Below are 24,873 nucleotides of genomic sequence, written 5' to 3' on the forward strand. Positions count from 1 at the left end.
GAAGGCAGGGGTGGGACACCTCTGGGCTGCGGACCTTCTGGGCCTATCCCAGTAGGCATAGAATTGGGATTCATGTGGGCATCCGATGAAGATGGAAGCTATAAAGTAATCCCACACTATCTCAGAATTGACAATAATAAAGTGTTGTTTATTTAGGGATAGACTCACAGATGATCCTCTGCATGAATGGGGAACCAGGATCAAATCCAGCAGCTGTGGGAGAGAGTATGAAATTATGGCTGCACTTATAGTATAAGAGATCACACCCAAGTGGACTGGTATCTTAAAGGCTATTGGCTGAAGGAATTCCCACACAATAAACTGCTACAGCTTTCTTAGACTTTATAGACTTCATGTATAGTAATGAAAACAGGAGGCCATCACTGACTTAATAAACAGATGACTTTATTAAGAGAAGACAAGTATTTACCTCAAACCATCCACAAAAACAAAGCACAAAGACTTACTCATACAATACTTTGGTTTAAAAATTATTTATAACACCAATGCTAAACCTGATGTTCAGGTGTAAAATACAAACCACAAAAACACAAGCTTGCATAGATGAACTGATATAGATGTACAAGTGGTATTGAAGGAAGGCTTGGATACTGGACAGTGCCTTAATGATGTCAAGCAATGATGTCAGCCTCCCCAGACACATGAAAGTAACCAGCACCATATTTCTCATCTTCCTCAACAGGTTATGGACAGGAGCAACTCGGGCTATGCAAAGATGGTTTGAAATAGACTGTTGCCCACAGCCTAATTCAGATGGGTGCATACATGCCCACCAGTACCTCCACTAGTCACCTTAAGGCATTCACACAGTTTTACTCAATCTCTAGATAGGTTTGAGGTGGTCTCTTCAGACAAGAGACAATACTCTATTGAGGTTCTATTCAGCTCCATGAAATATGTACTTTACAGCCATTACCACCCCCTCCTGCCTTGACTATAAACTGACCAGACTTGGGATTCCATTTCATGTGTTATAAGCATACCTACTTCCCCATACCTAGAAGGCTCTTACAAAATGAAGTGGGTGGTTCCTGCAGAGCTTAACTCAGGAGATTACGTCTTTAAATTATAAGACAAATGGCAGTATCATTCAAATTTCCTGAGAAACTTGATTTATATAGCAAACTTATACTTTCAGTTCTAGTACCTTCCAATTTTTTTTTTTTTTTTTTGCAGGAATAGATTGCTGTTACGAGATACCCAGCATTAGAGACTTGTCATTCAGAATGTCACTTTATATGCCATTTTCCTGTTTTACTTTCTAATATTCACATTATTTCATGAAATTAATATCTGGTTGCTTATTAAAAGCTACAAGAAAATATAGCTATCACTGAGAAAGGACATCTGTCTTTCAGATTAACAAAGGCTAAAGCTACAGCCTGTGGGAATTTAGAGAAAATTTACTCAGAAGTACAACTTTCTAATTCCCAAAGCTCTTAGCAAATTTTTAGCTAGAATCAATCCCAGCAATTACAGTCTAAATTCAGTGTACCAGAATACACCCAAAGTATATAATTCATCACAGTATAGTCTCTCTCAATGCCTAAATTTTACCTTTTGCAATCCTTGCTGATTTGTTACTCAAACCCTTTATTTGTGAAGCTCATCAATGAAGACCAGGGCAATACAGTCACATAATTAATTCTGCCCTGACCTAGAATGCTCAAATCAGTATACTATGAAAAGCAACTTCAAAAGAGAAAATCACTTTCTGCTTTGCTTAAAATGCACAAATGCATATTAAACCTATGGTGAATATGTTTAGCAGTAAGTAGCGCTTGGATTTATAAGAGAAAAGAAATGGCTTTCAGTGGTAAACACTTACATGACTGCATGACTGTGCTCGTCTATGGCATCCAACACAGCCTAGTAAAAGGGCTCTTCTATCTTCTCTACTATAGGCAAATGTTTTCTGCTTAATTCTCTCTTAAAAGTAATAAACTACAACTCTTCACATCACCATGTCCAATAAATGTCTCCATTTTGTTTGGTTTTCTCCTGTTTTTCTTTTTAATGGTAAATAAACATCCCAATACACAAAGATAATTGTTAAAATTCTTAAAAATAATCGTAATTTTGTCACTAAACCACCAAACCCTTAGAATATTTTTGCACAATCACCATTAAAAGTACAGGAAACTCTCAATTGTTAAGAAAGTTTTCACTGTGTGTGAATATTCCAGTCAGGGGCTTCTCCCCTAGCAGTGCTTCTGGTCATGCCTGCACTACTCAGGGAACTGAGAAGTGCATCTATTAATACAGAAGTCATCCCAAGTACTGGGCAAGAAGTTCAAAGCTCCCGATGATGCTGATGATGTCTGAGGCTCTTCTGTGGATTGTGTGCCAATGGAGAGAGCACACGAGTACACATACACCAAACACAATGGCCTCTGTTGGACTCAAAGTAATTTAAGGCAAAACTGATCTTCACAGACACTGCTGACATAAAGTGCAGGGCTCATCAGAAAAGTGACTATTAATGTTTTCATAGCTTAGTCTTGCTTTCTTAGAGACTTTAAAAGTAAATTTGAGCATTTCTGATGAGTTACACAGCAGAAGCAACAAAAGTCTCTGAGTCTTCCCTTTAATTGTCTTACATATAATAAAACCCAACTGAACAAAAAACTTCCACCACACATTTGGATAATACTGCTCCACGCAGCATTTACAGGACACTAGACAGTAGGCTTCTCTCTGCCTACATTGCCCTACCGCAGGGCAGGAAGAAACAAGCATCCTGTTACCAGTCAGATACACAGCTATGGCTCATGAAGCACACAGGCACCAACAAGTAAGATGGGGTGACTCTTGAGTGACTTCTCTGATAGGAGCAGCATATAATGCACACATTGTAGACTTTAAAAATCTTTTTTTCCCCTGAAACATCAGGTTTTGATTTTTTTAGAGCTGCTATAAGAACATAACACAAAATAGGCAGTGAAATCAAGGTGAGCAATGTTTCCTTTCAATGCCAATGCTCCCCCAACAAACACTATCCTCCTCAAATGAAAGAAGCTATTTATTTCTAGTTCTATTCTGTCTGTCCTCAGATGATCATCAGACTGATGATCTCAGCTAATCAGAAGTTCTCTTTTAAAAGTATCAAGAACGACTGGGTGGTGGTAGCACACACCTTTAATTCCAGCACTTGGATGGCAGAGGCAGGCGGGTCTCTCTGAGTTCAAGCCCAGCCTGGTCTACAGAGTGAGTTCCGGGACAGCTAGGGCTGTAACACAAAGAAACCTATCTCAAAAAAACCAAAATTAAAAAAAAATAAACACAAGAAATCAAGAATAATAGATCTTTATATTTCCCAAGTGAGCTTTATACAAAGGCATTAGTCATTAAAAATCAAGGCTATAAAATGTTAACCACTTATGTGGTAAACAAAATGAATGCACCATATTATAGTATTTTTTTCAATTTGGCACGAAGAGATTTAGAGAAGCTGTAACAGTATTAGAGTCCAATGAAACACAGGTTACAGAGTTTAAAACATGGTTATCTAGGTCCATGTGACCAGTGTCACTATGGAAAGGTTTCTCCTGGTGCACATCTATGAACATCTCTCTTCCTAAATTACATGTTTCTCAAGACCAGAAAACCACAGTTTGGTTGTTGCTGTTTTGGCTTTTAGTTCATTGCTATACTGCCATTTGTCATAAAAATCACTTGACCCATAGCATTTCGATGACATGCAAAGTCACTTCCAAAAGTTCTCAAGATTCTTTGAGAACAAAAGAAGTAATTATCTATTCTTGCAACAAAACAATTATAACTAACAGTAGCTTGAATACAGTAGCTTGAATACTGAAATCAATTTTCTTTCAAGTTAGAATATTTAATCTGACTTTTAACTATGCTCTTTTCTAAGTAAAAATTTAAAAAATTCTAGGAAAAGGAAAGGGGAGAGCGTCATGTCAGATAAGCTTGTGATGAGAGTCCGTAGCATACTGTGCTCATTCAGTTATACGGGGTAAAAGGGTAAGGCCTATGAAGAATTAGTCTGTATGTTGACAGCAAAACATAATACAGTATAGACCTAATAACTGAGCTGCATCAAACTCAGCAACAGAAGGAACAAAATAAATGTATTCATTTTAACATAAAAATGATAATTAAAAAGCAGGAACCACAGTGAAGAGTGGCAGTTCATTAAGAGCTATTAGCTGTTCCTATCATCTCAAAAATGCATTGAGTGATAGCAAAATTTGAGAACATTAATTAAGAATAATTAAGAAAATTTTTTCTATCTTCTTAGTCATAAGTAAATAATTACTGATACTCTTAAAAACTGTTCACTTTACAAAAAATAAACAAAATATTTTAAAATTCTACTCTTTAAAAAAAACTTTGAAAAGTAACAGCTTTTCCAATACTGATGTCGAGCTGGCTATCACATGGGCCATATTCCTTTGGCCATCCACCACCACAGGTAAGACTCCAGCATTCTGGTTAAGTGGCTTGGCATTTTTTTTAAACTGAAATATGTCCATTTTACAACAATAAATATGATGAAATGAAGTCCATGAAAAGCAAAAAAATGCACTTTTAAAGTAAAAATAATAATTTCATGAGATACAAAAGTAAACATTTATAAAACAGAAATGTGGCAAAAAATTGCCTGTTTTGACTAATTATCAAATAAAAATGCAGTTACATTTTTTCTTTAAGGTTACCAGTACAAAATATCTTTAAAGAACATGATGTAAAATCACAGGGCAGTTTAAAGAAACATACAGCATTAGCTTAAGCCAACAAGACTAAGCTTTGATATGGAAACCATTGTACAGAAGGGACTTAAGGCTAGATTTTCCATTTGTCTGAAGGAAGATTTTCCTTTATGTATTTCATAGCACTCAGGCCTATAATTTCCCTCTCCTCCGCACTTCCCAAATGTTTGCACCACTTTGTCTGTTTCTTGCCCACAGCTTCACTCAAATTTCTATCATATGTAACTTTTATAAAGAAAGATACACAATTAGAGATCAAAATCTGTTGGGAACAGTCTCCCAGAATCCCCTGCAAGGTTAAAACAATCTGGAAAGACAAGGCAAATGGAAGATAGGCAGTCCCTAAATTATTTCTCCCATGGAAAACTTTTTTTCTTTCCTAAATAAGCAGAATATTGAAATGACAAAAAAATAGTAATAAACAAAACAAAACAAAAACCCATACAATGAAAATAACAGCAAGTCCAGCCGGGAGACTGTCAATCAGATATAGACATAGCTTGGCTGCTATTTATATTAACTAAGTGGTATGGGCAAATAAATACTTCTATAAATTAGCAGCCTGACAAAGACTGAACTTTTAAGGGGAGTTTAAAGGTCCTCTGGAAAGGAATACAATGGTCATCAACACAGAAGCAGAACTACACACCTGGACAAAGATTCACTTCATCAAATTCAACTTCCTGTTGAATGAGCCCAATTATCACAGGTGCTTAAGACATCACTGAAAGATTGCCAACAAAAACTGCCACATCCTAGGAGCAAATAAGACTGATGGTGTCACCTCTTAGGAAAATGTTCTATTTCCTTTGGCTTTACAATTAAATTGGAAAATCAAAGCTATGAAAGGCTATTTTTCTTTAATTTTCAGTTGACTCTTTATGAACCTGAGTGGAAGGTTGAACAATTAAGGTTTTACAAATAAACATTAGCACATGATGTACCAAGGGCCTCAGAAAGACTTGCCGTGGAGGAAACAGCAGCACAATGCTGAAGGATGACACCCGAAGCAACCTGCCTACCAGGTTCCGTGTCTCTCCAGAGCCTGCACTGACCCTGTGTTCAGAGTTCCAGACTTCCCCTGCTCTGGCCATTTCCCCCTTATCTTATGTTGTCATTTTACTTTTTCTAAAGAGGATAAAAACCAAAGACTATATCCTTCAAAACATCATACTAATAAACAACGAAGAGGCTATTTCATGTACTTTACTATACTTTCTTGAATCAAATGCTATGATTTTTGGTAATCCATTTCTGTACAGTTCTAATTGCTAAATAAACCTGAGTCCCTAAATGTAGATATCCTATACCGAGCAGGTGTCATTTTGTGCAGTTCTAATTACATCCCAGGAAACAGATTCAGAGAAGAGGTGGCCAATATTCAGAAGCTGTATTTCCTTACACTGCCCAAGTGACCAGAATAACCAAAACACGTGAAGAGAACTGAAATTGTTTATGATTAGAAAACACTTGAGTAACTCCAGGAATGGCACAGAAGGACAGCCAATGTGGAATGCGCTCGGGATTGTTCAGTTCATATGTGCTACAGCAAGTCCATTCTCAAGGCAGACTCCATTTTTTGTTTGTTTTCTTTTACTGTTTATTATGGAAACCTGGGAAAAGAAAACAAGGAAAGACATTTAAAATGCAGGTAATGGGCACTTGAATCAGGAAAAAAGATAAAGCTATCTTTGTAGTTTTAACTTTGTCACGGATTTTTCCTTTTTTGATGGTGCAAAAGTGCAAAGTACTCGAGAGTGAAAGTAAAACTCCACGTCTGGAGCTTCCCACCTGCACTACCTCAGTGCCACGTGCAAACACTGGCCCTGCTAATCTCGCTGTGCAATGCTTGTTTCATTTGCAAGTTCTCTATAAAGTTTTCATTTAATAAAAAGATGCAAGTTTAAAAATTCACTGTCTCCCTACCCCAGATTCATCTTCATTTATATGCACTCCAACTGGTTCCTTTTTGCTTTCTTCTTTTTAAAGCCTTTGTTTATAAAATCTCATGTACAGAATCAATTTGTCACTTTAATACTTTGTAACAAATGTATGTGGAGGACAGACAGACACACCCTGCCCCCAAATGATTCAGTTTTGAGAAAGAACAAACCCACGAGCTACTTCCACTACATCAGAGATGTTGGAAATATCAGTAAATTAAAAAGAATGATAAAAACTTCACCTAAGAAATCTTCAAAAAAGTTCCATCAAATATGAAGACCTACCATTTGTAACTTGTTCTGCAGACTTCTCTCACTCGCTCCCCCACCCCACAAGGTCTCACTATGTAGTTCATATTTGCCTGGCACTCCCCATCTTTCTACCTCTGCTTCTTGAATGCCTGAACTACAGGAATATCGCACCACACAGAGCCTTCTTTCATAACTGACAATTCTGGACTATGTATTTTACTACCAATCTTTTGAAGATAGGGAAGTTAAAAAAGGAACTCTTTCACTGAGTAACTTTGATGAACGTGTGTGTATCTCAGTGTATGTATATACTGGGAAAGCAAATGCATCCAACGATGCTTCTATTATAAAATTATTAATTTACTACAGTTCTTCATTTCTTTCCTCATCTTTACTGCACCTTTCATCTGTGAGAAGTTATGTGGCATGAATATGTACACACTGTACATCTAATTCCTACTGTCAGAGATGGCTGAACATCACCAACATGCTTGAATCAAACTGTTTTAGGTTTCAGAACTTTTCTCTGAAACATATGCACAGACTATCCTTAATTTCTCACTTTTAATTGAAATGACTACATATTGGCAGTGGAGGCACCCCAAATCTGAAAAGTTTACATTTGAAATGCTGCAAAACTCTGGAACTGTTTGAAGAATGTGTTAGTTTTGAAAACCTTCAGCCTTCAGATTTCCGTTGTTTAATCTGCGCATATAAAGCATTCCAACGAGTCTAAGTGTGCTGCGACTCCCTTTAATAATGCGACAAAAGAGCACTGACGTGCACGTGGAGGACACAAACAGCCCACGCGTCACGTAAAGCGAGTACTTCAGCTTGCGGAGTTTGGTAACTGACGAGAGGAAGACAGTGTAGGACTCCACGCTTTCCCTGCCGTAACTGGAAGACAGATTTCATTTCCTATTACAGGACCTCAGCTTGACCTCACAGACGCTGTGTACCTCTATGTGAGGGCTCCGCCTTTGAGAAATGACGAGTGGCACTGTGCTGGTTTGTAAGATGCGTGTGGTCCAGATCCACAGGGTCCATCACTGTAGGCGGTGGTGGTCTGCAGAGAGTGAAAATTTAAAAACTCTTAAGTGATGCTTTCTACAGTTCCATCTTTCCCTAAGCAACACGGCAGATGTTTTCTACTGTGTGTCAGAATTCTTAGTTTAGTTCCTGGACAGCTACATGTCCTTGAATAAATTATTTTTTATCTTACTGTTCTTGATGCCTATAATTCACTAACCATATTTTCCAAATATCTAATATGTGTGAGGCATTGTACTGATGGAAGCAAATGTGAATGAAGTATGGCCTGCCAATCATTTACTTCATGTTGCCAGATGCTATCCAGGAAAAAGAAGTGAATAAATTAATAAAGCTAAATAAAGAAGAAAAGAAGGAGTCAGAAAGGGCAGCAGCAACCAAGAATGGGAGACGATTTAAAAGCAACTGTGGTTCTTTATCCACTAGGTGGCAAAATTTATCTTAAAAACATGGTACTTTCTGCGCAACTCGTTTACAAGGTTTTATGTCAAAAAGAAACAAAATGTCAAAAGGAAAATTTTAAATTCTAAATTTATTAATTTAATTAAAATAGAGTTTTGCAAATATTTGGCATTAATGAAAATAAAAAGAGCCAGTTCAATTCTGTTTAATTTTCTAAAGGTATAGTTAAATAGTATATGTACACATATACCACATTATAGGATCTTTTATATAATCATAAGGTATAAGTATGTTGAGGTTTTAAAACTTGTAGTTTGGTACAAAATTAGCTGTGTAATCAATCTAAAAAGTAAAACAATCATGTTTGAATTTCTCTACTTATCCCTAGCAGAAATCACTTCCTAGGTACTGGGAAGGGTAAAAATAATGACAACTTGTATGTACAGGGAGAATTCTACATCCTCAATGTGGAAACTACAACATATATGTGAGCATGGTGAGATAAGGTGAGTGGCTGACCCAAGTGTAAACACTTGTTAAGCACCAACAACACAGTTGTTAACAGGATCAGATTCCAGACGCAGTGCTCCAACACAGAGCTACCTACATATGTGTATCATCAGGAATAGCAGTGCCTGCACATATGACATGTGTGTCTGGATATTTTGAAATGGAAGAGGTCAATCAACATCTGTTCTCTGTGCAGCCTCAAACCAAAGAGCACAGAGTGAGCACCAAGGGCCAGCTTGAATGATCTTTTCATCCTTGTAACGCAAACATTCAAATGTTAGTTGAAAATATTCTTAATTTTATGTTTTAATATTTTTGTCCCTGCTATATGCACAAAAACAACGCACAGTAAGAATGGCAATAATTTCATTCAGAATCATGTGTGTACAATACTGACTCTGTCGTGATTGTTTTCTCCATGTTGACTGATATTACCAACACCTTACAAGGTGACATAAGACATGTTAGGAAAAACTGAGACAGAACAAGTGATTTCAGGATTTAGCTTTAGAAAGTGGCTAAGTTTAGAGCCAAGACCAAGAAAAGGGCATTGTTTATCACTGTAGCTGAGAGGTCTCCTTAGGTTTCCATAAACCTCTTAAGGGACCCCCAAACCTAAAGAGAAAGCACTGGACATCCTTAGAGACAAGCAACTCACTCCACCAAGACACCCTCAGTTCTATTCAGAGTTGGTATACTGCTCTGCTCAGCTGTTTTCAATTATATTTTATTTATAATTGAAATAGAATTACATCACTTTTCCTTCCCTTTCATTCCTCCAGTCTTTGACATGTCCCTTTTCATTCTCGTTAATAGTCACTTTTTCTTTGTTTATATTTGTTACATATGTAACACAAGGATACATGTATGTACACACACATACATGCAAACACACATATACAATATAGTTGGCTGAGTCCATTTGTGTGCATATGGTTTCAAGCTGCCCACTTTGCACTGGATAACTAATAGGGGGCTCATCCCTGGGAGAGGCTAATTCTTCTCTCAGCAGTCAATAGTTGCCTGTGATTCTTTGTTTGGGGTTGGAACCCAGCAAAAGATGCCCACTTCCACGTTACATGTTCATTGATATTGCTATTGTTCAGATCTTGTTCATGCAGCCATTAGGGGAGACCATTTCATAGCAGACTTCCTAGGGCAGTACAAGGGCTACATCTAGACTTACTGTTACAATGCAATGAAGAGGATTGTGTTAAAGTTAGTGATACTTATTGTTAAAGATGGGAAAAGAGCCCTGTCTTGAAAAACCAAAAAGATGGGAAAAGAGTTTATGCTGTGGTTCTTACATTACAATTACCTGCTTTCTTCTCTTCTCATGAAATTATATTTTTAATTAGTATGATTGCTAAATGTTCTTCATCCTCTGGCTGCCTGTACCTGAGTCAGGCTAAGTGGCTCATTAGGTTTGTCACACCCAATGTTTTACCCACGTCACTTAACAAAGTCAGCACAGTGATCTGAGTAATTGCCATTAGACTATAAATTTTGTAACAGCAAAATCATCTTCACTCTTAGATACTTGATGGAGGAGAGTTATCTGTCTATGTTACTTTCATTGGTTAATTAATAAAGAAAACTGCCTTGGCCCTTTAAGAGACAGAAAATTAGGTAGGTGGAGTAGACAGAACAGAATTCTGGGAAAGAGAGGGGAGACGCTTCAGGCAGTCACCATGGTTCTCCTCTCTGAGATGGATGCAGGTTAAGATCTCTCCTGGTAAGCCACACCTCGTGGTGCTACATGGATTACTAAATATGGGTTAAAGGAAGATGTGAGGATTAACCAATAAGAGGCTACAGATAATGGGCCAGGCAGTGTTTAAAAGAATACAGTTTCCGTGTAATTATTTCGGGTGTAAAGCTAGCCGGTGGCCAGGTGGCGGGACGCAGCCCCGTCGCTTCCTTCTACAGATACTAGACTTATCTTAGGTCTAAGTATTCAGGTAATCAAAAGATGATTCACTGTAGGGAAATATAATTGATATTCATATAAATATGATAGAAATAAAAAGAGACTTGCAAGAGATTTAGACTTTTCTATGGTAAAAACTAAAATCGCAACTAGCATTTTCAGTATAAAATTCCTGGAGCTGAAACTTTATTTTGTTTTTTCTTTCCTTAGACAAGTTTTCTTCCCAAGTGGTTTAGACACAACCTCCTCCTGCCTCAGCCTCGCTGGGATCTAAGTGTGCACAAGCACACCCTATGAAGTCTCTGCAGTGTGCACAGCAAGCCCTCTGAAGTCTCTGCAGTGTGCACAGCAAGCCCTCTGAAATCTCTGTCTGAAGTCTCTGCAGAATGCACAGCAAGCCCTCTGAAGTTTCTGGCTTGGAATTAATCCACACTACTGACTGATCCTTAATTTCCACAAGAAAGAGAAAAAAATCCTTGGAATAACAAAAGAAATGGGAACACTGACAGCAGATGCTCCAAGCTCCTCATGAGAATCTGTTATTTGTTTTGTTGTTGCTGTGGTTGCTGACTGGTCCACTGCTGAAGTATTACAGAAAGATCATGGAAACCCATGTTCTCCTATACTTTATACTAACTGTCTATGCAAATAGTTAATACCCAATGTTTCCATCATGATTAAAAATGAAAGAGGAAACAGAAGCTATGCAAAATGCATGCACTTACAAATCTGTTAAGCATATGAGGCTTTATATGTTAAAATAATGTTTTATAAAATCCTTATTCGGTTTCACATATACATAACATTTTATCAAATAATATTTAGAATGAGTGTTCCTTTCACTACAAAGGAGACATAGAATCTATGTTTGTGCAAATCCACAATAATTCTTAACAGTCACTTTAAAAGATCATTTGGTTGTTCACTTTCAATATTCCCAGGAGTCTTCAGAGGTCCTATTTATATTCTACAAACTTGTTTTTAATTTTATTGAACCTTTAAAAACAGCCACCCCAGCATGAACTATTTTATCTGCCATCAAAGATATATTAATGTTCAAAAGAGGCAAAGGACTTTGAAGGGTGAACAAAAATACCCCTAAAAATGAACCAAACTCATGTGACTAAACAAAAACCAGATATTTCCTCCTGAGAACAGACTGCCTCTTCCTTTGCTTGGAAACTGTAGGAATGTACAGAACTACAAATGTAAACATCCTGTATGTGCTTTGCAAAAGCTAAAGAGCAACAGATTTTACACAGATTATGTTACTTCTGTCCTCAGAGCAATATAAATTCATATTGGTTTCTGAAAGGTATTTATATTTTGAAAGAACATAAACTTAAAGTTACATATTAAAAATAATTTTACATATATATACACAATATATGATATATATTTTAAAAATAGAAAATATATAGTATAATATATATTTTAATATATGTTGTGTGTACATGTGTTCAAACTTGTGTTGCTGTTCATGTGTGTGCTGAGGCACATTCACATGTGTGCAGGATTAAAAGTCAAGGTATTATTAATTCAGGGTATTTAAAATTTTACAAGTGTATTTGCTTCCTTTCCTCTTTTTTATTTTTTCTTTGAGACCTGGTTTCTTGTATCCTGGCTTGAACACTGAACACGCTGTATATACAACACTAACCTTGACTTTCTGATTTTCTTCCTTCATTTCCCTTCGGCTAGAATCAACAAACAAGCAGACCATGTCCAGTTTAGACAGTGCTGGGAACAAACCCAGGGTATCTCTCACACTAGGCAACACTTCTACAAGCCCAGCCCCTACTTGTTTATCTAAAATAATTTTAATGCATACGTAAAAATATAAAAATAGAACATATTTACAAGATAACATAATTCAATATGCACGAGTGTTTTCTAACATTCAAATCTGATTAAACATAACTATCTCCTTTTATTATTTATTTTATTGCTTTTATTCCAAAACTTATTGTATTTTATTCTTTGTGCATATGGGTGTTTTTGCTTTTATACATGTCTGTGAAACACATGCAGGCAGTGTTTTTGGAGGCCAAGAGTGTTGGATCCCATGGTTCTAAATTGCCATGTGGGTATTGGGGATCAAACCCAGGTCCTCTGAGAAGCCAGTGATCTTTACCATTACCATTGCTCCAGCCCCATAACTTCCTTTGTAAAAGGTGTATTATTTTCATCTATGTGTATGAGTGTTTGCCTACATGTATGATGTACACCACTTGTATACTCATTGCCCACATATGCCAGAACAGGGCATTAGGTCCCCAAGAACTGAAATTACAGATGGTAGTGAGCCACCATGTGGTGGTTAGGAACTGAAGCCAGGAGCTCTCTGACCCTATGCATTCTTTATAGTGAAATTTTTTCTATACTTTCATGTAGGGACTTGAAATACACAAATCACAACTGTCATTTATAGTTTCGCTCCTGCTAAATACCAAAGCTTCTTGTCCCTATTTAACTATAGATTAATTTCCATGAATCAAACATCTTTTTTACTATTCTCCCATTTTCTCCATGCCGTCCTTCCATATTTATCGTAATGAAACATTCTGAAAAGGCAATATAAACTAATAAGGAAAAAGAGCTCCTCAATGCTGTGACCGTGTGAGTCAGGAAGAACTCCGAGCACAGTCAGCTACTTCCATAGTGAGACTCAATCTGCATTACGACAATTAACTACATACAAATACACACACAGAGAGACAACACATTACATGAACACATACACATGCTTTTATCTAGTAAGCTATCTTCTCAGCCCCAACCAAAGTTTAAAATCTCAGATTTTAACTTAGAAATTGGTTAATCTCATCTTTCTTTAGCTGAGAGCACAAGACTTTAAATGCCAAGAATAGTCCAAATAAAAAACAAAAAAGAAGTCTCCTTCTACCCCAGTGTTACTATAAATATTACCTACATGATTTATGCATTTCAATGTAAGATTCTGAACATAGTTTGAGAATAACCCTGTGACACTTGAAACTACCTCCCAGTTGTAGAGTTTTGGCTCTCTGCTAGAAAGAACAGTTGTCTTCTCAGACAACTGATGTGTTCTCACCACTCCAAAGCTAACTCCCTCTTTCTCCTTTCCAGGGGCCATCTTACCTTGACGGCCTGTCCGTCTTGGAACGGTATGCTTCTTCACTCTCTTTTGATTTTGAGTGTGCTGATTTTGCTTTTGACTGCGGGTAGAAAAAAGACCAAAGAACAGTAAAGGTGAACTTCAGAAAATATCTGAAGTAAGCTTTCCTTTAGGAATTTAGGCTACATTTAGCTGAATAACATAAAAATATTTTATGTTTAGTCATTCCAGCCAAAAATTGACAGACACAATGGTCTGGTAGTTTTCCTGGGTGTGTGTGTGCATGTACACAGACATAAATACACACACACACACACACACACACACACACACGCAGTCCTCACAGGCATGTGTAGGTAAGTAGGTGACCAGATTGAGTGGGTCAAAGACTGCACACTCATAAACCACACACACACTCGCAATCCACACAGGCATGTGTAGATGAGTGGATCACACACTGCACATTCACACACCACACACTCATACTTGCATGCACGGATGTGTGAACACACGCACACTTGCACACACGCATATGTTTGCCGCACTCATTGTGATTCTCACAGGCATGCACAGCAGAACAGATTCAGAAGACACAGTTGATGGAATCTGGATCTGAGATTTAATCTCTCTTCTATATATCAGACTCATTACCAACCAGCCAACTAAAGCACATTTCAAGTCCAATTTTCTAAGAAAGGATTTGTACCAGTACCAGTTACAGAATATGGAAACTGCAAAAGGCAGGATGCTAATAGCAACTAAACAAAGAGAAATGGGTTAAGTGATATTATCAGTACAGGTTCAAGGTTATTTTCCCTCATAATAATTACAGAAACTATGAGGCAGGCCCAGAGACCTAGAAGAGGAAAATAGAAAACAGTGCAGAGATTGGGTGTGTCCTGAGTACAAACTCGAGGCTGCATGTTCCCAGGCTAGTATTAACTCTGCTTCCCAGAGCCTCACTTCGCTGACTCTCCTGTCTGCCTGCTCTTCTACACTGTATGTTTTGCACTGTACGTAGTCTGTGATTTGTCTCACTCTAGAGACCCTCTGCTCTCCGCCCCTTCGCATACCCTACCATTAGCACCCACACAACTGTCTTCCTCTCACTGTCAAGGAAGTGACCTTTGTGCTTCCACACTGGTCCCAGTGGTACCCTGCACAAGAATACTGATTGTTAAATTGAACTTGCAATACAATTAATTCATAGTAGAATGATGATACACAACTACTTCTGTTGAAAGTCCCGGGTCCTGCTAAAATGTTCTTGTCCTGAGATACAAGCAACGGTTGCTAGGAATATGCACTTACTTTCCAGTCCTTCATCTACCAAACACAAACAGAAAGCTCTGTGAAAGGGCAGAGGTACAATGCAGGCACCTGGGGCAGCGGGCAAATGCAGCTCACTGTGGCAGTTTGTAGAGCAGGTGAAAACGGTGCCTCCTTTTACAGCGTGAGTTCAGGAAAACTGACCCCTGTACCTGACTCTCAGACTGAAAATGATCAAAGTGAGCCTCACAGTCTGAGCAGTACCAATTCAATGTTTCCATTGTGAAACAAGCATGACATAATAGTCATGTATGTAATGCAGTATTTGCATATCCAAAATGGGTTTTTAGAGCTCATCCTAAGGGTGGAGTCCTCTTTTCCATCTCTCATTTTACTGTGATTTAAAAGAAGCAAAACTGAAGAGGCATCACACTACCTTGCAGTCAGGATCATGTCTTCTTTTGTCCAAAGATGACTTTTCTCGCTCTTTAGCTTTCTTGTAAGCTTTCTTTTCTTCAGCCATCAGAAGTCGAGCAATTTCCTAAGATATGGGCAATATCATTAGTTACAGATTGAGGTTGTGTCTCACAATATAAGATCTCATTAATATGAACTGACCTCATCTTGGGCAACCTGAGCCGCTCTTATGTCCACATGCGTAGCCTGTGAACCAGAAGCACAACAAATAACTGTAATCTGTGCTGTCCATTTCAAATATCTTACAGAAAAGAAATTGGAATTTGAAATGAGTTGTACCTGAGTCCCTGAAGCTGATGGCCAGTGGGTGCATTTTCACCGGCCAGAATGAAGGGACTGAGCAACTCACAAGACAAAATATTCTGAGAGAACTACCAAAATTTATCAATGCAGAAAACCAGGCTAGGGAGTTCTATTGCTCATGCTTATCAATATGCACAGCTACATGGAAAAGGCTTCCTTACCCGATAACACACATTCCTATAGCCTAAGTGAATGACTGGAACTGCGGATAGTGCAAATCCTACAGAAGCTTTATTTCTATGCATACAAACCTAAAAAATGGTTGAATTTACAAATCAGTCAAGGAAAAAATTAATAACCCCAATAATGAAAGATACCACTTTTCACAATATTGTACTTAAAGTACTTATTTTTAATAACAGATAATAAAAAACTATAGAAAGTCAAGCATGGATAAGTGGGGTGATATTCTACTCCCCTTCCTCTGTCTCGATTTCCCCACCCTTAGAAAAAACAAGAGTTTTTCAACTGATGGAACCATAATGCCAACAACAGAACTCTTTAACAGTTATTATAAAACTGAAATGTGATTTGGTTTGCACATACAGCCCTATGACTTCGTTTGAACTTTGACCTTAAATGTACCCACCAAAAGTTCTTCCTCTTGCAATTTTCGGGCAATTTCAGCATCATACCATTCCTGGTCCCTGGGGCTCACTCGTGTGGGAGGACAAACAGCTTCTTTTATTCCTCTTGGTTTCATTCCTAGAAAAAATTCAATTCAATGAAGTAACTGGGGCTGTTTTCTAAAAAGATAAAAATATTAGGAAAAAATCTTAATATTTAAAATGATGACTGTAGATTGTACATTGTAGATTTCAGTGAGGGGTAAATCTAAAATAAATTTTTTCCAGGAATGGAAATAGTAACACACACAATTCAAACATTTTAACAAAGTTACTTCCCGAAATCCACCTGGTAGAAACATTTCTCACAGTTTCTTCAACAGTACAAAGTCATACAAGAAACCAGAAAGAAAACAAGTCTTTAAAACAGAAACCAAAAAGAAAAACATAGTCACTGAATATAAAAACATTTAAGAGAAAAGAAGGTTCCAGAATCAGAGTTTTAATGTGGTTTAGACAACCAAGAGAAAGGCTTCCTCTCAGGCCTGAAGCCTATTCATCTCCTGCAGAATAGGCAGGGCTATCTACAAGTAAGGAGAAAACATGTCAAAACTGACCGTTCCCTCTGTCGCATGCACAGAATCATTTGCTCTAGAACTTACCTACAACTTTGACCCATGTGTTATTGACATCAAAACATTTTAGGGAAAACATAACATAGAGGAATATCAGAAAGTGCAATGGCCTCAGAATTGGGCTCCTCTGGGGAGAGAGGGATGAAAAGAATTGACTGACAATTATGCTTTATTACCCTGCTGTGTTACAGGAACACACACAGCCTTCTAGAACTTCCAAATAAGGCAAAAGTTAATCTCATTTCAAAATGGGGGATACTTTTCTTTGCATACCTTTATAGGTTACAGTTAGTCAACAAGATGAATATATCGCCCTCAGAAATAATAAAACCTTTTAAGGGAATCATAGATCAGGCATCTAGCATAACCGTTAGTAAATGAACACCAGAGGGATACAAATTTACTCAGATAAACGCTCTGTACTACTAGTCAAAGCCACTATCACTTATTAGAATCACTTATAGGTGCTTGAGCAATATTAAAACACCATTTTAACATTATGTATTCTAACTTGAATAGGCTGGGTGAGCTCTTGCTTTGGGGTATTTATTTGAAGCCCTTCCAATGGACTCTTATCTTCAAGTAATATGGAAGCCCTGGCTAAGAACATTATGCCATCAAGATAAGCAAAAAAAAAAAAAAAAAAAAAAAAGTTAGAAAAATATCTAATTGCATTTAATTCACAAGCTGCTAACACATCTACACACATAAAAGTAAATTATATTTAGAGAATTTTGCTTTTGTTATGAAATCTACTTTTATAGACATTCTATCGAACATTGTGGTAAATTTAAAATAGAGACTCATGTGTGTGGATGTTATCATAAAAACGATGAGAAACCTTGTCTTTCTTAACTCACACTTCCCAGGACCTGACTAACCAGATCATCACAAATCACCTCTAGTGGTAGTGAATCCTATGCTGGTTTGGCCTGGTTTACACCAGATTTCTGACTGGTTTGGGATAATCTCAAGAAGAGGGCATATGCAATTGGGTATTACACTTGTCTGAATTATGATTTGTATGACCATATTTAGAAAGGCAGATTTTAGAGAAAACAGCTAAACTTAAGTAGGGACATGACACCGGGTAAAGTCAGTGAATGGATAAATTGTTGTACCGTACTCCAATCTACAGAAAGGAAAAGGGTTCAGCGAACAGCCTAAAGCCTCGCTGTAGATGATAGATTATGCCTGATTTTTCACCTACTGAAATGGATACACTCAACTTTCAAAATATCCAACATTTTTCAAAAGTGGGTTTGCCTATGCAACAAAATTAACTATAGAAACATCAGTTTAAATTCTAACAAAGATGTAGTTAAATGAATAGTGCTATTACACTGACAGGACAATAAAATTATAACTACTATCAGTCTACAAGGACCAGAGTCCATTAATAAAGTCCGAATTTGAACCACCATCTCTCTCTGGCCCAGCTACCAGTATGACAGTTTACTCAGATGTCCACACATTACCAGTATTTGCAGTTCTCATTCCACAGAAGCGCCCAGAGCCTAAGACGATGGAGCTCTCTAGAGGCAGGATGGTCTCCCCAGTTACAGTGCCTAAGACAATGAATGGATCTCTCTAGAGGCAGGATCGCCTCCAACTACAGTGTCCTCCAGACCCAAAGTGATGAGACATTTATAAGTATGTAGTGCATTGAAAAGTCATCATTATAAAAACAGAGATAATCGAACATATTGGCACTCTAATAGAATTTGGAAAGTGTTCTTAAATAGAGGGGCCACAACCCAGCTTTTCCCTTCTTTCTCTATCTCCTTCCTCTTTCCCTAGGTCTTTTTGTGTGGTGCTGTAGATGACCATGCTAGGCAACTGCTCTACCTAAACAATACCTCCAGTTTACATACAGTTAATATTCTACAGCTGGAGAACATAATGACTTCCCAAAGGAAACACAAAAGAACTATTCAGTTTAAATAAAATGTGATGTAGTAAGATAAATGAGAGCGGAGCTCACTAGATAGGGTCTTAATAAACTAAGTAGCCCTGGCTGACTACAGCTCACCATGTATACTGGGATAGCCTTCAACTCACAGAGATACTGCTTTTTCTGTTTCCCAAGTGCTGGGAATAGAGGTATGCACCTGTAACCAAGAAAAACTAAAAATGCTAGTATTGAAGATAAATTTATACTAAGTATGTTTTTAAAAAAATGCAACTGATGGGATTTTGGTATTGCATATGCATATTTCATAAGAAGCCATTTGAGACGAGATCAGGCGCGTTCAGGGTGGTATGGCCGGGCGGTGGTGGCGCACACCTTTAGTCCCAGCACTCGGGAGGCAGAGGCAGGAGGATCTCTGTGAGTTTGAGGCCAATCTGGTCTACAAGAGCTAGTTCCAGGACAGGATCTAAAGCTACAGAGAAACCTTGTCTGGGGCCGGGAGGCAAAAAAAAAAAAAAAAAAAAAAAAAAAAAAGAAGAAGAAGGAAGAAGAAGCTATTTGACATTTAGGGCATGTCACAATGTATCTGATTCAGAATTCACAAGGGATACAAGCATGTGTATTTAAGGCCCTGGAAGGTGTAAGCTAACCTGCGTAACCAATAAGCTGTCACAGATGTAAGCAAAATAAGTTTTTCTGAAAGTTAGAGTTTAAATGCTCTATGGAAAGTCAACCATTCTCGCTTTATTTTAGCAATTCCATTTTCGGCTGCCTTCTTGCTCCCTATTCTGCAAATGCTCGTGGACCCAGTGTTGTGACCCTATCCTGCTAGTTTAGCCACCGATAACTGAAAAGGAGTCTGGCATACACCACATTACTAAGAACTGTAACCATTTCCAACAGCAAGGGCTGACACCAGTACCTAATTACTAGTTCTTAATGTAGTCTCCTGACCATGTTTAAAATCAAATACCAACAGGAACTGGAAAGTAAAAGGCTTAAAGCAGGCTGAGTAGAAAATGGTGAGTACTAAGCAGTGGCCACTGTAATCATCTTAGTAGCTATAACCATACTGTTCTCTATACCCTGTATTAGCAGAGCAAACCTTTATTACAGCTCCAAGACTCCTGAAGACTAAGGTGGAGCTTAGTTTCAGGTCCCCAAACTTCTTTAAAAACCCTGGCAGATGATTAAGTGCTCTAAAGGCTAACTGGTCTTTTGAGCACATTCACAACAGGTTCGCAGATTCCAAATGTAGAGGTCAATGGAATTACCATGGAATTACCAAGTCTCCTCCCATACCTCACGGAACTGTGGGCAACATTTTTAATCTAGTCACGGTGTAACTTCCCCCTCAGCATCTTCAATGAATACCAGCAACCTCTTCTCTATTCTCCTCTCTTTGTTCATGACTTCCTAACATGATGCATCAAATATGAAAATGTTTATGTATCTGTCTTTAAATACATCCATCTGTATCTGAAGTTAGACTCTGGCACAAGGCTCAAACAATATATGTGGTATTCAGTACAGCTTGCTAAACTAAAATTTTCTTTTTCGTATAACCAAGTCCTTTACTTATTAACTTTATTTTATTTTTACTTTCATTGATTCTTTATGGATTTCACAGCATGCATTTGGATCCCAATTATCACCCCATCTCTTTGCATCTGCCCTCAAAACCAAGACCTTTTAATGTGAGATACGATAAGAAAGCCAGCAGAGTCAGAATGAATCTGCAGCCTAGAAACTAGCTTTGCAATCACCAGCAAAGCACGAGTAGAGCACAGCGGGTGCTCCTTGATAGTTCTACTATGGAAACCTTTCCATCTTTGTACAATTCAGTAAGCACTGACTGAAGGCAGAATGGTGAATGCTATGTCTATTAAGTACAGCTGTCACGACAGTGTAGTAGCCATGAGGAAATCCTTCCCTCAGGATGTCCCAGACAGCACACAGTGCCGCTAAAGTGTCCATAACAGACTGACTACAAGGTTAAGCTTCAGGGCTGCCAAAATTTAAGAGGTATTTCTTATACACATTCATTTCTTATTTTTATTCTAATTTTGTCTTTTTTAACTTTATTTTTTGCATGTATCCATATGGTATGAAAGTATACATATACATGAGTGTATGCAGTGTTAATAATGCATGTGTGTATGGTCCCCTGAAGTTATTGGGTACTTTCTTATGCTCTCTCAATTTTATATGTTGAAGCTAGGTCTCTTGCTGAATTCCGGACTAATTATTTCTGGCTATGGTAGCTATCCAGTGTGTTCCAGAGACCAACCACTATTTCCTGAGTACTCGGATTATAGGTATCTGCTAAGGCTGCTGACTTCTCTATGGGTTCTAGATTTAAACTCAGGTTCTCACACTCATGTAGTAAGTGAGCCATCTCCCCAGCTCTTACCCTCTTGTTGTTTATGGGTATTGAGAACTCGTGTATCTTGGCACTTAGAAGAAGTACACAATTAAAAGTTGCATGTTAAACCATGAAAGGTAACTTAAAACAATGATTTTTAAGCTTTAATTATGAAAGTATCACTTACAGATTTAAAATATTCCAAAAGGACTCAGAAATTTCCAGTTTTAAAAAATATCCTACCCTAGGTATCTCTGATAAAAATGATGAATGTCCAAATCTGAAAGCCTCGCTGACGTCTCCCTTACAGATGAGAAAGGTGAGGTCTAGAGATAAAGTGCTTCTCATCCCACTGGCAGACACACACGGAAGTCAATTACAACCAGGTCTTCTTGGTTTGTTTAATTAAAACCAAAAATTCAAGAATCTTCAATTTAAAAGTAGAGTGTTTTATGCAAGGCTGTGGCAAACAACGACTAGTATTTGGCACCTGCATTTGCAACCTGGCTCTGGAGAACCCTCCAACACAGCATGCTCTTAAGGGAGAACAGTACAGATATTTCCTTCTTCTGCAGACCTAAGATTAATAGGAATCTCACACAATGCCTGGCTCCAAGATTCATTTAAGGACAAGAGTTCAAACTGGAGAGACAAAGGTTGCATACGATGCTTACTGCACTTTCTGGCTTTACACACAGGATTCCCAGCAGGGTGATCCATTACCTGCATCATGGTGGTGTTGAAGTTCTTCATCCTCTGAGAAGGGAGGAGTCCTGGGCTTACGTCTCCATTCTCTGTGATCACCTTGCCCAAGGTCCCTCCCACAGACAATTTCATTAGAGGGAAGCCCTGTTTTCTGTGAAGACTTGGGTGAAAGTCTGCCATGGGGTCGGGGCTGTTTCTCCCAACTCCGAGTTCGAGGGCTCCTCTTGGCCTCCCATCCATCAGAGTCAGTGCTCAGAGAGACCCCACCACTGATCTTCCGGAGCGGCTCTTGACCAGGCTGCTTCCTTCCATGCTGATCACTGGCAGTCTGGGCATCACCCCTCCCTCTGCCTGGGCTAGAAGGCAGAGATCTCTCTGATGAACAGGGTTCCTCCATCTCTTCCAAGTTCTCCAGCAGATGCCTTGATTTCCCCTTCTTCTGCTGTACAGTCTTCCCATCATTTTGGAGTCTATAAAACCTTGAGTTTCCCATTTCCCTGGCCCTCCTTGACCTTGGCTGGTCTGAGTGGAGGTAGAAGGTATAAAAATAAAATGGATAACTTAATGAGAGTATAAATTCATTACACAGGGAATTTGGGACTCAATATTATCATATTTTAGGTGGATAAATTGCTGTGAAACTTCACAAATTGAGATATGAAGATGAATACTGACTGGATTGGTCCATGCAGACATAGCCAAAGAAGTAAAAGCAAAACTTAAGTGGAATGATTTGAATCATAGAGAATCTGATCACGATTAGGGAGCGTTTAGCACGTTCATATTTGCTGATAACAAAATGATGGACAATATCATCAAATCCTACTTCATAATGCCAATAACAAAATGATGGACAGTGTGGTAATTTGAAAGAAAATGGCCCCCATAGGGAGTGGCACTATGAGGAAGTGTGGCCTTGTTGGAGGAAGTGTGTCATTGGAGGGACAGGCTTTGAGGTCTCATATGCTCTAGCCAAAGCCAACATCTCAGACCACTCACTTCCTGTTGCTTGCAATTCAAAATGTAGAAATCTCATCTCCATTTCCAGCATCATGTCTCCCTGCATGCTGCCAGGTCCCATCATGATGATAATGGATCACACCTCTAAAACTGTAAGTCATTCCAATGTAATGTTTTCCTTTATATAAGAGTTACCATAGTCAGAGAGTGTCTTCATAGCAATAGAAACCCTAAGACAGACAGCAACATCAAATTCTACTTTCTAAAGCCAATCTGCAGCTAGAATAGGTGCTAACAGTTACAGGTCATAAAGTCTTATAAAACAGTGATGAGATTTCAGTTGTAGATTTCTAAGCATTCTCACCAAAGTGATGGTAAAATAAAGTACAATGCTCCTAACTTCCGCTTAGTTCAAAATGACCACAGATCTCTACCCTCTACCTCCAACCCCCATGTGGTCAAAAAAAGCATTCCCAGATACTTCTGGTCATCCTGGGTTCTAGTTTAGTGTAGAGGGAAGAGAGAGTGGAGCAGAATGTTAAGGTAAATGACTTGTTATACTGAGGTAATTCTGTTCCTCATTTTATTTGAATCCTATCAAGGAAAAAGCTAAAAAGGGAATGACATTTGGAATACACAAACAGGTGTCATTTCCCAAATATATTTTAAAAACATCCAAACTGTCTTCTAAATACAAACATAAAGTATAAGCTACAAATGCAATTTCCCCAATTTAAAAGAAAAAAAAAACCCTACATACATCATTTATCAGGCCCAAGCATACTATAAAAACAAGAAAGTAAATTAGTGAGCATTTTCCAAGACCAGAGTAACTGTAACATTTCTAAAGCCTTTTACTACACTTTAGAAATAGTAAAAACAAATTTCATTCCATAAAAAAATGCTCAGATAACTAAGCTGTTCTTTGCTATAATCAGGCATTTGCTGAATACTAAAACAGCTTCCACGAGCAGGCAGACTTAAGGGGTCTTTGTCAGGTTGTGTGTTTTGACTCTAATATAAAGAAAGTATGTAAAAGTACTATATATATATATATATATATATATATATATATATATATATATATAAAGTATATATATATAAAGAAGGAAAGTATGCTAAATACAATACTGATAAAATAGCCTCCACTCAACAACTTCAGGTTTCTTTCACATTTTTTTTAAAGAAAAGGAACTTTCCTTCAAAGGTGGGTCTAGAGTAAAATCTGCTTTCTTCAACAGATACTTAAAAAATTATTTTTTCTATAGTTCAGAATCAAATTTATACTTGATTTGAAAGTGAAGCCTAACAAGTTGTATAATTTAAAAAACCCTGCTCTTTTAACTCCTTTTAACTCAGTTTTCACAACAGATAAAGAATTAATTGGCTGCCGGAATTAATGTAATACTGACAAGGTATGAAATGATGACCACATTCAGAGAGCTGGTTTACCAGTGTGTCTATACCAGTGTGTTCAGGGGGCGCTATGAGTGGAGTCCATCGGGAAGCTCAGAGCAAACACAAAGGAACTTGTTTGGAGATAAATTATGAAACTATGATGTTTTTTAATTCTTCCTAAACAGTTAACTGATAGTAGTTTTATTTTCTATAGTTTACCTATGATGGCATCTTTAAATCTGGGCTAGGAGAGAACATAGTGAGGGATTCTGCTTGAACCTATTCCAACCATTCTAGTTGCAGAAAGCGATTTGGATGTTCTTGAGACCAAGTTATTTGTCA

General features: G+C 37.9%; 1 protein-coding gene across 2 annotated transcripts in view; it reads right to left on the reverse strand.

The window, feature by feature from the left end:
- Window positions 1-384: 384 nt before the first annotated feature.
- The window catches only part of Ccdc50 (coiled-coil domain containing 50), a 70,093-nt gene continuing 45,604 nt past the window's right edge, over window positions 385-24,873 (reverse strand). Inside the window, exons 6-12 of one of the 2 annotated variants that reach the window (XM_038344730.2) lie at window positions 22,192-22,695; window positions 16,580-16,695; window positions 15,829-15,873; window positions 15,647-15,751; window positions 13,965-14,041; window positions 7,912-8,018; window positions 385-6,370 (exon numbers count right to left, since the gene is read on the reverse strand). In XM_038344730.2, coding sequence (XP_038200658.1) covers window positions 6,351-6,370; window positions 7,912-8,018; window positions 13,965-14,041; window positions 15,647-15,751; window positions 15,829-15,873; window positions 16,580-16,695; window positions 22,192-22,695 — 974 coding nt within the window. In that variant the 3' untranslated portion in view covers window positions 385-6,350. The remainder of the gene's footprint in view (window positions 6,371-7,911; window positions 8,019-13,964; window positions 14,042-15,646; window positions 15,752-15,828; window positions 15,874-16,579; window positions 16,696-22,191; window positions 22,696-24,873) is intronic. The other variant, XM_038344731.2, reaches the window with a different exon arrangement.

This window comes from Arvicola amphibius, chromosome 10 (genome assembly GCF_903992535.2).
Source record: "Arvicola amphibius chromosome 10, mArvAmp1.2, whole genome shotgun sequence".
NCBI classification, from domain to species: Eukaryota; Metazoa; Chordata; class Mammalia; order Rodentia; family Cricetidae; genus Arvicola; species Arvicola amphibius.